Below are 13,794 nucleotides of genomic sequence, written 5' to 3'. Positions count from 1 at the left end.
AATATACTCTCAGCTCGGGAATCCGGGCCTAGGGTAGAAATTGCGCCTGTATATAATTGTTGTTCTCTAATCCCCGAAGCCTGGCTGAGACATGTACCCACGAGAGAATAGCCAATGGGTCACATTTAGTGTTAACACTTGTGGAGCCATTAATACGCACTCGTGCATTGACAAGGAATGTATGTACCATTTTATTTTATCAATATCAATACGCATGCCCACATCAATTTATATTCTCATTCTGGTTAACCTTAAAGACGTACGAATACAAGTATCAAGAAATTGTATTGATATGGCCTCGACGTAATTGTAGAGTAGAGTTGTACATGTACATTGATGTACAAATTAGTTTATGGAAGCTAACGATGTAACACTAAAATTGAGATGCAGATGTAAATCCTACCAACAATATTATACTTTATTCAACACGCAACAAATTGTTATTTGGGTTACGTTAAATTAGTAAGAAATCAAAATCTAGCAGATGAATAGAACGCATACCACTTGAAATGTTTCCTTCATCTCCTCCCCGTTTTCTCCTCCAGTTAAGCTCTTTAGTAAACAGTCGCTCTGAGTCTTCAAAGTTTTTCATTTGCCTGTAGCTATCTGCTAAACGTTGCAGAGCTGTAACAAGAATGTAGCAAATAGACATAGAAGTAGCACAACACTAAGTTAAATAAAGCAGATAAATAACACAACTGGATTAAGATCTGTCGACCATTCTTACAGACTTACACACATGAATATCAATTTAATCACATTTAAAATTATGGCAATTTGTAGTGTGATCTAATTAATTAATTTCACTTAGCTGCGTCCACACTAGGCAATAAAGGATTGTGATCCTATCGGGATAGCGTGAGTGTCCACACTGCGCTTTGCAAACGATACTTTCACATTGTCAGACTTTTGCGAAGGCAGACCAGAGGCGTCGCTCAATAGGGCCTGGGTGGGCCATGCCCCCCCCAATATTAGTAGGCTTGGCCGTCTAGACAATTGACAATAGACAATAATCCTAGTGCTGGCCCCTTCAATTTTGGACGTCCAGCGACGCCTCTGGGCAGACGGAGCACTTACGAGAGAAGGCGCGTAAACTGCACCAACGGCTGACCGTGCCGTCTAATTCTATGTAAATATACTGATTATTAGAATATAGCAACGTAACTCAAACTCGCTACCGCTCCCCAGTCAAATCTACGCAGTCAAACACAACATCGGTCTACTGACCAATCACGATTACATATTATGTCACATGTCTGTACGTCACACACAAATTTTCGGTATCACGTGACTATTAACTGATGTGTAGGTGTGGTTTATTTGCTTGTGCAAAGCGTTGACAGTACTTGATACAGCAACGTAAGGTAAGCGAGAACAAAGATGAGCGAGGAGAGTTATGCTCCGACTATACTCGCAGCGTACGTGAAGGTAACGCCTACCATTTCTAACTGAATTCAAGTGATAGCGAACCGATGTGAATCGAATCCACCTCGCGATGTGGATCGGATGATCTATCGTGATCGGATCGCGATTTGATCGCGATCCAGTTGCCATTGTAGACATGGCTCAACTAACACAAATACAACCATCTATAGTGTACAACATGCAACATTGGCACTTTCCTAGTTGCGTCGTTTCTTACGTTGATCTTGCAACGATTGTTTTTCATGTAGTTAGAACTAGTAAATAATGTGAAACCTCACGTGTACGAGTACAAAACAACAATTCATGTTATTTAAATGTATTATATATAAATATAATGTTATGACTGTTGCCGACATGGGAAAAGAAAATTATGATTGTAAACTATAGTATATATACTGTACACTTTAATCGTTGTCATGACCCAGAGTTAGGCTTATGGCACCATTAACAAACAGACGACGAATAGGAAAAGAAATGTTTAGTCACTACTATACCATGCTATCGCCAAAGAAAACGTGATGGCCACGAGAGCTCGACAGCTCTAGAGTGATCACAATCTGCAAGTAAATCCGTCTTAACCCTAACACCAAACGCTAGTGATCTTAGTTTGATTCAATGAAGGTTAGAATGCAGTGTTGATGACGAAAAGAATATGATAAAAACTAGCGATGATCTGTTTACAGTGTGACAACTCAAGCTCACTTTTTCAAAATTTACATTTCTACAAGCTGATGGAGTGCCAACAATTTCCCGTCGCCCAAATACTTAAGGGCAATTAGAGTGACTAGACGTTTCCTTCCTCCGTATTAAACATCTGGTCAGGAAATACTAACCCATAATTGCTTTAAACAAAACTCGCTAACTCATTATTTCAATTTCATCTTACCCACACCATATATCATAGGAAGAGAACTGTCGTCGCCAAATGCTTGCAATACTTGCACGGCTTCTTCAAAGTATGGCTTCCCCTTGTCAGGTCTACTCATTAGATTGTACGCATCACCAACAGAAATCAGACCTGAAATATCAAATTGCAAAAGCTAAACTGTAATTATACGTTAATTTATACTCACTGCTGCTCATTTCAATTGCATCGTTAATACTGCCAGTGCCGAGTTGACGACGAATTTTCAATATCTCTTCTGCTAAATGCTTGGCTGTTGGAATGTCGTGCAAACATTTTGCCAACAAACAAGAAAACTGCAAGAGCTTTAGACATTCTTGCTGTATACATTTCGATTTCAAGATGTGATCACAAACGCTGTAAACGTGTGGAGCCAATGCAATCAACTTGCTGTTGTTGAGGTTGCGTGCCATGGCCTCACCAGAATTTGGTAACATGTCTTGCATACACTTTGTCAAACAAATGAGAAAAGGTAGGAATTTGTCTCTTCTCTTCATGTGGCTTACAACGGACTGCTGAACAAGCGCATGAATCGCACATGTGCATTCCTCGTCATTCAATGTGAGCAGAGAAAAGTCGTCGGACAGCAAATGCAGAGAGACGTCAAACTCATTTCCTCCAATCCTCGACTCTCCTTCCCTCATCACAGCTGCAAAAAGAACATCAGTAGGAATGGCGCTCGTCTCCATCAGAGAAGTAAAACTGAGAATTTTCTCTGCATCTTCGGACCTTCTTGCCACTTCTTCTAGATCGAGATCCCATTGCATCGGTGCTTCCCTGTCGACTTTTAGTCTTTCCTTCATATTCTTCAGCTTCTCTTCATCACTCGTACAAATGTCGCACGATTTGGCCAGTGAGGCGACATCGACATCTAGAATTTGGTCGATCCGTGCAATGCCCGAACTGGTTAGCTTGTGCTGTAGATGCTGCAGTCCCCAACCACGTAATATGTCCTCTAGATCATCGACTGGATAACGAACGCTCTCTTTCTTCAACGACAGTTTTTCTCTCATCTGCCTGAAAGTAACCCCTGTTTTCTTCGTCAATGTTGCAACACGTCGAATGGCCAGTGGCAATAGCTTTACTTGTCCATCGGTCACTATACCTTTGATCTCATTGTATTCCTTTTCTGACATCTTCCCGTCATCGTTGCATTTTCCAGCCCAACTGTACAAACACTCGACGGCTGCGTCTTCATCCAACTCTGGCAGTTGGATCACATTGCCTTCTCGCATCAGCACGTGATCTCTGCATCTCGTCGTAATGATAACGTGAACTTTCATGTTGCAAGAAGGAACTACATGTCTGATGACGTCTAAATCATCACTGCTGTCGTAGATCAACAAAGCATTGCCTCCACGTTGACTGACGAGATCTAGAAAGCGCGCATTCATTTCTTCCAATGATTGACTTGCAACATCATCTTTCTCACAACTTAGGCGAACGATCTATCACAAATACAATTGTAGAGTCAAAATTCAAATAAACGTTAATGATTTGTTTTACATATTTTTGAATTGAGTGTCTTAAAGATGCGCTTGTTCTTGAGCTGATAAAGAAAACTCCTCCTTCGTATGACTTTCTGTAAATCCTTGCATAGTTGGCTGCTACACATGATTTGCCCGCCCCACCTTGAGCACAAATGCACTACAAACATAAAAATCAAAATCAAGTACAACTCATAACTACTACCTAAACAGAAACATTGATGGGTTTTTTTACCATCAAACGACAATCACTAATGTCGACATTCACTGCATGTTCATGTTCTCCTTTCCAAAAGTAACGCGACATTGTGGTGATAATTGCATTCCGACCACACGCATGAGGAAAATTTCTCTTTGCCAGTTCAAACGGAAAAAGTTCTGTAAACGACAACGCAGCTTTTTGCTTAGATAGACTCATTCAATAAATTGCAAAACCCTTCCGCTCTGGCTTTCCTTTGTCTTGTGGAGACTCTTCGGGTACAACTAGCCGACGAGATCTTGCCCCATGTACTAATTGTGCAATTATTTCTAAATCATTACATTAAGCAATCATGACAATCAATTTATTATAATATTCCAACCAGACAAAAGTTGGTACCTTTGGTTTCTCTCTTGTGTGGATCTGCATACAATGCACACAAATATCAGTCATAATTTAGTAAACAATATATTCTTTCATTTGATAACCTGGATGTTTATCTGGTTGTATAAGATGTAATATTTGATCATAACCACCAACTTCCAACAAAGTATCACAAAACATGTAAAAAGCTTCGTTGCCTCGATAAGGTAAGATGTTAATCAACAGATAACGAGCTCGTTCAACGTCTCCACTCATTTGCTTCAGTTTATCGAACTCCTCTAGTGTCACCTGATTCGTACTCAGTAGCTTATCAAGAATGGGTTCGACTGGGAGAATTTGCACTAAATCATAAAATAGAGGAAGAATCCATTTCTTCCATAAATAGTCTGGTGATCTAAACCAAGAAACAGTGATATTATATAAATTTCAAGTCATGAACAAATTTGACTTTGTAACATAATTGAAGCCTCCTGCAGGTATAGAACATTTCTTGCTGTTACAAATATTTCGAGACGTCTTGGCAAATATTGTAGCCAAATTTATTGGTTGCCTTCAATTGAGTCAATTTGGTAAGCCTGTTTTTTCTTTTAATTATCAAAGAATTTCCTGTGCATGCTGGATGCTGCAATTTTGCTGAACAAAATTCATGGGTAGTCAAGTTCGGGAAAGGCTGGTGCCTTGCCTTTGTGTGGCACCAAGAATGCATGGCCTCTCAGCGAAAATGACACGCCTATGTAGACACACCTCCATGAGACTGGTTTGAGGCTACAACCAATGGACCTAGCCTCAAACTTCGAAACCTACATACCTACGTAGTACATACACACGTAGTGTTATACCTATACATATATACATACTCATGTATGTAAAATCATGATACATCCATGCACGTGTAAATATTCTATAGACAGACAAAAAGGCATGAAGGTACACAGACACATTAGTGATGCCTTAGTGTTCACGGAATAACCCAGGGTTCGAAAAACCGGTCGCCAAGTTGCCAAATGGCGCTCTGTCACAGTAATGGCAACTAGTCAAGCCTAGGAAGTCGCCATAAATCGTGACGAAGATAGTCTTTCCAGATTTCCGAGTTTAGTAAAAGCTTGAAACTAGTACAGCGTAATCTGGGTACACAAAACCTTAACTTGCCGTCTACATGAACGTAAACTGTCCACCCGTGTGTTCGGCAATCTTAATGCGCTGAAGCCCGTGCACAAGGAATGACACTTACCTGCACCTGGGGAACACTTAGGTCACTAATTAATTAAAGAAATCGCACAATAAGCTCCATTATACTGGCTTCCCGCACAATGGCGACCATTCAGCACTTACGGGTGCTTTTACACGACGTTTCTAACTTAGGTTAACTCTAATTAATTTAGCTCCAGACGCCATTTAACAAATTGGTCCTAATTAATGGCTTCGGCTAACCTAGGCTAACGCTAAGCCACTTGCAAGCTAAAAGGTTAGAACTTGGTCGCTCCGCATACAACTAGGTCAATCCGCCTTCTAGGTATAGCGAAGAATGGCGCGTATTCTAGAATGTGCTACAAACGCTTCAAAGCTACACGGGCGCGTCTTCGGTAAAAAGGAGAAGGCGAAGAAAAGCTCGTCGGCAACGAGAGGTCCTTTATACTACTCTCCCAGTGTATCTAGATTGCTTACTAATTAGTAGGTCATTTCTGTGCTGTGAGAACGCTGCTCAGTGTTAGCCTAGGTCAATTACCCAGTAATTGCATGTTCCATATGGTAGTGATTACTCAGCTAGCTTAATTAACCTAGGTTAACCTAAGGTCAGTGTGAAAGCACCCTACAGGAAACTTGAAATGTGCAACAGAAGTCGAAGCCAGAGCAATTCTAGCCGAGATTGGCGAATACCAATATTTCCAGAAGTCAGCTACTAGTTTCTTGCCAACTAGATTTGCTGGCTATGGATCTGATTCCAGACAATGCTACTGCAAATCTGCTTCCAGTAGCTGTGGGCGCAGACGAAAACGGCCTCTATCGGGCCATTTCTTTGCTTTTGCGAGGCACGAAAATTGCCATAAAGAACTACGGCTTCGCACTGTTCTTGAGCTCATGCTCAATTACATCAGTGGCTGCAAGGAACGCGCTGACAAGGTGTCAGTGGAGTGTGGCTTCTCTCTGCCTCACAATCTATTTATCTAGTCTTACTTATGGTAAGAACTTTAAGTTTGAGATAACGGAAATAAGGCACGTGTGCATGACGTCTGCACAGAGAGACCGTGGCCGTAACCTGCAAGTATTTATGTCTCCGTAATTAATTAGGCATAATTGATTATGCTTCCCAACAACGAATCACATGACTTCTAATTGAAATTTTAGTGTAACAAACTGTTGGTCAGTTAATCAGTTTATAAATCTAAGATGTCCCAACCGTTGAACCTAGATATTAATCTAGAGATTGAAGTGCCTTCTGTGCCTGCATGTGGTTGCATTGCCGCATCATATTACTGAACTAGGATGAGTGTAACAAACAGTAAGTAGCAATAATAAGCCTATTAAGGGACTGTTTGGCTAATACCTCCTAATCATCACAAGTAGGCGTGGACGGCGTACATTTATTGAGGGGCGTGGCCTAATAAGAATTGCTTTGGCGACCACCATTTCTTGGATTTTTGAACCCTGATAACCGCTCTTACAAGTCAACACATCACCATTTGCTTGATTGGCTTCAAACTTTGCTGAACTTGGTGCAACCATTGTTGGGTGCCCCAAACTTAGCGTCAGGTCTGGGAGGTCGAGGCTACCCAAGACCAGCCTCTGGTGCCACATGTGAGACCATAAAGCGCCAGTAAGCCACCCTTGAAAAGTCAGTTCTATGGTGTCCATCTAAGAGCTGCCAAAACACGTCTGGCACCTTATCAGACTATTACGTACCATTAACTTTTCCGTTATTTAATTTCATTAATCAAACCAAATAAGTTTGTGAGCAGAGATTCAGTTTACAGTATTAATTTGTAATAATATCCCGTGAATTTTGGACATGCACCTTGTACGTAATATATCTTACTCGTACTCTTGAGGACGTGTTGCTGTTTCTCCATTACTCTGACTGGTTTTTGACGTTGGCTTCTCTTCCGTCAGTTGACTGGTAGCAACAGACGACCGTTCTGCGACTCTTTCCTCACCAAATTCTTTGCTTTGGATGCTTGGTTCTAAAAAACTGTCTGAAGAAAGAGAAATATTAGATTACTGTCTGCAACGTTTCAACCATACGGGCACAACAGCGCGAGGAGAGGGTCTGGTACGAGGCTACTATTGTAGGTCTAACGAGTCATTGATATTTCGTTGTAACTCCGAACAAACACTCAAGCCAACAACTACATGCAAACATTAGGATCTAAAATTTAGTGTACGTGTTTAGTGTAAGGGGAACGCTAATTTGCCCCTAATTAATACGATGTGCCCATCTAGTAAAAGGCGTTCCTGATCTGCACTGATATTTCAAATACCCGCCAATTTGCAACACCACTCTCTCCCGGTGCTGTGTTAGTTAAACTAGCCCTGCAATTCTTGTAGAGCCAGCCCGCGCTAACCCAGCCCGGCATTTATGTTTGAAACGCATCGCGTGTCTAGTAAAGACAAGCTGGGCCCATTCTCTATAAAAGCGAGAACAGCCTTCTTACCAACGTCCTGAAACCCTGATAAACAAAGACAAACAAGAGCCTGACCTGCTTGTCTTGAGTCCATGACGCACGCAGTTCTGAGCAATAGGCAATAGTCTCGCGTAGCCAGACCATCTCCGCCGGAAGGATGTGGGCGGGGATGGTCTGGCTACGCGAGACTATATACGCAAGATCGGGTATACGTCCCTGGTACTAAATCACAGTCCCAAGATGCGCGTTTACCACCCACCACCCATCATCTTTTGGCTTTCCTTAGGTCTGCTCTGTATATGTGTTCGTGCATCAGAGTATTACTAACTCCACAATTAGCATAACTTTGACAAAGTACGTTTTAATATGATACTTACACGAACAATGACGTCATGTAATCTATACCCAGGGTAAGTAATTGGCAGCACTGTAACATGTCTAAAATATCATCTGGCAATGTGCAAACCTTATCAGCTCTGAGCCATATAAAGAGCAACCAAGACCAGTAAACTGTGCACAACGGATAAACAACACACACACTGATACAGTACAAGAGAAAATTTTCATACTATTATTTTTCTTAAAATTCTGTGCTTCACAGCAAAGACAAAATGCACAAAATTGATATGAACAATTCACACATACAGTATATCTGAGTTGCATTATTCCCTCTAAATCTAAGATGATTCATAAACTTTCTTCAAAATCACCAATCCTTCCATAATTGGGCTTAGCGATACATCTAAACAATATCAACTACCACGAATCGACTCGACACATTCTAAATGAGAACGGCAACTTGCATTCTTTGGTAGCTAACTCGGCCCTCTCTCTATATGCCAATAAAATGGGGTCGAATGAGTTTGAAATCAGGTGATGGTGTTTGGTTTACCTGTTTGTCCGACGACATCAACTGCCTACAAACAGTAAACTCAGACAAAAAAACGTAAACTACAAACATGACATATGTGTAGGGATACGTAATGCCCCAGTGGTCTTTGTGTCCGAGGCAAAGTCTGGACCTCCAAGACAAGGCAACGCGTCTTGACATTTAGTAATCTGAACAAATTCACTAATCTGAACATGGCTTGGCAAGAGGCTGTTCAGATTAGTTAGTTTCTACTGTATCTATAAGGTACCCAATAGGATCTGAGTACGCAAGGCAGGACGCCAGTGGCAATTTGGATTAGCGAAAATTCCGATTAGCAAGGTTTGGCTGCCTATTATTGAGTCACAGATTGTATGATTTTTTGCTTGTCTTGTAATTAATATTCGTTATTTTTATAGTAACAGTTGAGGATGAGACTGCGGATTTCATACAGTCTGAATGCATCCCCTGTGACGGAACAAGGTGAGATTTGGCGATTTTCCACCAGCAGTTGCTCAGTAATATGAGAATCAGATGACTGTTAGTTTGTACTGCTTGTCCATCATCTTGCTTGTTGTGTGACTGTTGTTGTCGTGGTGCTTTCTGGTCAAGTTGTTGTAGATTATTGGGTAGATGGCACTTGTAGCTTGGCAGCTGTTGGCTATGACTTGCTTTCAAATTGTATTTTGCTACAGCGGAAATATACGCGTCACATTTTAGTCTAGCGCACGATAGGGGTTGCTCTGATATCTGTTGGCCACGTGGTTCGTGTGATATTAGTAGTCTGTCTATCGCATTTAGTGGCTGTAATGTCGACGATTTGGAATATGCAAAAAGGAGATGCAGACGGTCACGTCGAGACTTTAGAATGTGACATGGTAGTAAACTGGCAGCCTCTGTCTCCGTAATAGCATATCAATATTCTCGTGATTGTGTATTTCTCCCGCCTGATATTTACGTGTGGACTAGTAGTAGTCTTCGCCGAGTTAGTCAGTGTTACACCGCAAAAGTACTTCATGTAGCCTTCCCATATGCCTCTCCTCATTTCGAATTCGGGCGTGGGAAAGGGTCTGGTTTCAATGGATTCCACCAGTGACCTCCACGTCGACGGTGATGTATGTCGACCACTGAAGATATCTTTAGTCTTCCGGAATCCTCCAGAGGAGTAATTGAGTGCGGCAAACGACACCTTAAAAGGCAATTCACCAGACCCTTCCCGTTCTCCGGAAGTAAAAAAGAGGGGGAATGGCTATGCAAACCTTTAGCTAAATCAATGGATAAGCACTGCAGTGCCAATCCCTCGGCTGGCCATATGGTGTACATACACACCACATGCTAAGACATGTGTGCAGTATGTATAAGGCAGCCGAGGATCAGGAAGCATAAACGCTCATGAATTTTACACCCTTAACATCCCCTCATGTGGTGGTGGTTACGCCTATCGTATTACACAGCTATCACCGTCTAACCGCTAGATAGCTAAATAGGCACAGGTTGTCGTAATGAGATGACCCCAGAGCCGCCACAACCAAAACCAAACATTAATATGGGAAAACATGCACGTGTAAATGTAGATTAGGTGTCTCTGTTCGCTCTGACTTAGGATACCGTAACAAAAATGAATAGAGACGCACTAGCGTACTTAGAGGTCAGTCGCTTCGTTCGCCAAACATGCAGACGCGCTGTCATGGACAATGCTCGTTCCCATTCGCATATTCCCGTGGAGCGCCAAATTTCTGTTGAAGACAACACTAGTGATTTTGCAACAACATCGCGGCAGCTCAGCCACACACACCGAAAATTGAAGCTGGCAGACTGCACAACCATAATGCAGAAACACTGTAAAACAAGCAAAATGTTACCAGTAACCGTCAGGTACAGCTACACGTACCGCACAGCACCTATCCAGCACCTTCGCTCTCTGGACGCTTGGTTGTTGAAAAACCTGCACGAGCAAATGTAGACTGTAGGCGTTGTTTGTAAACCAGTAAGGCAAAAGACTAAGCACCATACAGGGCAGACGCCGATGGCCGAATTCTCGTTAGGAGCTACCAAACAAAGAGAGGTGGAGCCTTATGATGACATCACGTTCATCTATTGGTCGGTAAGGACACCAATACTCGTCTATTGCTCGGAATAGCGTAATTTGCATCTGCGCTAATCGAGTATAAATGCGGTCGTACGGTCGCAAGTTGGACGACTGTACTATACCCTTAGCCCGGAGATCTGGATCTCGGGTAATTACCACAGTCTGATTAGAAGTATAGCTACACATTATCTGTCTAACAAGTTGGTGGGAGTGGGCGACGCATTAAAAAAACTAAAAGGGTGCTAGTTGCATAAATTAAAGATTGAGTTTGTACTCAAAGTTGGGGATGCCCAGACCCGGTCAGCCCTTCTCTCCCAAGCTCGCCTGGTACAGCTCCTGCAATGCTGTTGAGCGGAATGATGATGACCTCTGTCTTTCGTCGAATTCTGGTAAAGTGGTGTGAGTGAGTTGGAACCGTGAGACTCTGGCCTAGCGGTCAGATGCTTAGGAGAGTAGAGATATGGTCCACAGCAACGGTAATACCTTACACGTTTCTAAAAGGGTCATGGGCAGTTGACGGCAAAATAGTGCGCGCTAGCCACGAGCCACCCATTATGAGTGAACCCAGTCCTAGACTTCCGGCTCTGAACTACCAGTGTAACATCATAGTGAACATTCATATCATATTGTCAATGAAACAGCAGAGTGCAACAGTGTACAAACTTTTGGGTACGATATTGACAAGGTGCAAGCTCCATGCAATCCTATCCATACGTAGAGAGTTTGTACGACATGCAAACCAATCCCATCAATTTTAAAAACAACATGCACAAGCAACCGTAACACATAATTGTAATCAGCAAAGTAAAAATATCATGTCAGTCACTTGCATTTTTATTCAGCCCTTTAATTTGGTCTTTGAGACACTCGGCTAGAAACAAAATAGAAAGAGTGATCGTTTCATAGATTTATTAGTTAAACTATGAATGTATGACATGTTTCTCACTTTCCCCTATTTTGACGTGACCAACTGGAAAAATCGTCTTTCGTATCTCAAGACATTTCTCTACATGTGTGTGTGGTGTGTGTGTGTGTGTGTGTGTGTGTGTGTGTGTGTGTGTGTGTGTGTGTGTGTGTGTGGTGTGCATGCCATTTTGATGAACTGTTGTGCTGTCTGGTTTTTGTGTGATTTGTTGGAGTAAAGTTGTTTGTCTTTTTGCTTGTTTTCTTACTTGTTCCCGTACTTATCAACTTACTTGTTTGTTTGCTTCGGTTTTTCTGTGTGCTGTCGTCTACCTCTATGTCTTTTGTCTCTGTATTGTTTGTCTGTCTTTTAGTTTGCATCCTATTGTCTTATCAGTCTCAGACTCTTTCTGTACACCAACTGCATGTTTGTATTATACGCAGGCAAAGTCCTTCGACAACTTCGAGTATTGGGTCATGGTGACAATGAAACAAGCGATGCAATGAACGACATTCTTGCTCAGGTAGAATTGCGCGTACTATCATAAATTAGAATTAGTATGTCTGGCTACTGTTTGTCACCATATCACGTTCACTATTTATTTGTCTGATGGAGTGCTATCTTATCTGTGGTTGTTATGTTGCCTTGCATTTTGTTCTAAGGGTGGTGGTTGTGGTGGTGGTGGTGGTGTTGGTGGTGGTGGTAGTGGTTGTGGTGTGTGTGTGTGTGTGTGTGTGTGTGTGTGTGTGTGTGTGTGTGTGTGTGTGTCAATTGGTTAGAGAGTGCATTTGGAAAATGGAAACATCCGGGATCTTGCAGGGTTGCAGGTTCAAGTCACAGTGATGGTGAGCTATGGCGTAATTTACTTAGGCACGAAACTTACACACAATTGCTTCTCTCGACTCAGGAGTATAGATGAGTACCTGGTCATTGACTGGGGTAGACATGACCGCTGGCTTGACAGTAGCGTCATGCAGCAGACGGGTTCTTGTGGGCCTTGGTGTCCAGTCTCACAGCTGTGCCATAGTCAGTGCCCCTGGATGACTCTGGCCAAGCTCCAGGTGGATTGTAGCGCTGGTCCTAAGCCTCCACGTAGTGCATGGAGGCCCTGTCTCTAGAGGCAGGGCGAGCTATCTTCGCAAATGACATTAAGGTTGACATCATTCACGAATGACATGGAGGGCTTGACATTTGTCCGTTTTGGTGTGTGTGTGTGTGTGTGTGTGTGTGTGTGTGTGTGTGTGTGTGTGTGTGTGTGTGCATGCCTGTGGCAGTCAATGGGGTTGACGGCTGCTTAGGGGCAGTAGTGTTTATTTTTGTGTTTTATTTAAGTTTTAGACTGAACACGTTAGGATGAACAAAGTATTTGGGGTGTTAGAAAGCATGTGATTCAGATTTTTATCTGAAGCATTCTTATTCATCTAGTCTGTTTTATTTTGGTATCTGTGTAATCATCGATTTGTTTAAACACAGCTGTGCTGAGATGTTTACGTTAAAACACTTGAAATTAAACACTGCTTGAAACCGATTGCTAAATATGTGCATTGGAAGAATGTGTTGTTTCTGTTGTTTGAAATATAAATAGTGAATCTAATGAATGCTGATTATTTGTGTCTTGTTTACAGTTGGGCTATCGAGTTATGGTTTTGCTCTAATCAATGACAACAATTTGAAGAGTCTTACTAAGGAAATTGTGTCTTTTGTGTCCGACGCAGACATGGAGTATAAGATGTATATTGCATATCTAATCTCATTCTTGCAGCTGAGAAGTGAGAGGCGGTCATGAATGTGTATTTTGTATGAAAGACATGTATGTTTGTGTTAGACACGCTCCTGATCAGAAGTGGCATGTAGATACCGTATTGCAAGTGTTGACAATGGTGAGTCGCTTTCAAAAATTGATCAAATTGAATT

General features: G+C 42.0%; 2 protein-coding genes across 2 annotated transcripts in view; one reads left to right on the top strand and one right to left on the bottom strand.

Moving 5' to 3' along the window:
• Nucleotides 1–373: 373 nt before the first annotated feature.
• LOC134180837 (uncharacterized) lies at nucleotides 374–8,173 on the bottom strand. The gene is made up of 13 exons (XM_062648022.1): nucleotides 8,095–8,173; nucleotides 7,434–7,590; nucleotides 4,504–4,793; nucleotides 4,415–4,438; nucleotides 4,252–4,344; nucleotides 4,052–4,194; nucleotides 3,836–3,976; nucleotides 2,499–3,777; nucleotides 2,312–2,443; nucleotides 1,920–2,005; nucleotides 1,450–1,570; nucleotides 502–624; nucleotides 374–399 (listed from the first exon to the last, which is right to left on the bottom strand). Exons 1-13 carry the CDS (start codon nucleotides 8,111–8,113, stop codon nucleotides 374–376), a joined length of 2,634 nt encoding a protein of 877 aa, XP_062504006.1. The 5' UTR covers nucleotides 8,114–8,173.
• A 1,745-nt stretch (nucleotides 8,174–9,918) lies between these two features.
• LOC134180835 (AP-1 complex subunit gamma-1-like) overlaps nucleotides 9,919–13,794 on the top strand; it is an 8,265-nt gene continuing 4,389 nt past the window's right edge. The window contains exons 1-5 of the mRNA XM_062648021.1: nucleotides 9,919–10,002; nucleotides 12,254–12,403; nucleotides 13,233–13,242; nucleotides 13,506–13,659; nucleotides 13,706–13,760. Of these exons, the coding sequence (XP_062504005.1) occupies nucleotides 9,919–10,002; nucleotides 12,254–12,403; nucleotides 13,233–13,242; nucleotides 13,506–13,659; nucleotides 13,706–13,760 (453 nt within the window). The remainder of the gene's footprint in view (nucleotides 10,003–12,253; nucleotides 12,404–13,232; nucleotides 13,243–13,505; nucleotides 13,660–13,705; nucleotides 13,761–13,794) is intronic.

Source organism: Corticium candelabrum, chromosome 6 (genome assembly GCF_963422355.1).
Source record: "Corticium candelabrum chromosome 6, ooCorCand1.1, whole genome shotgun sequence".
Lineage (NCBI taxonomy): Eukaryota > Metazoa > Porifera > Homoscleromorpha > Homosclerophorida > Plakinidae > Corticium > Corticium candelabrum.
Note: the sequence above shows the minus strand (reverse complement) of the source record. Positions and strands in the feature narration are given on the sequence as shown.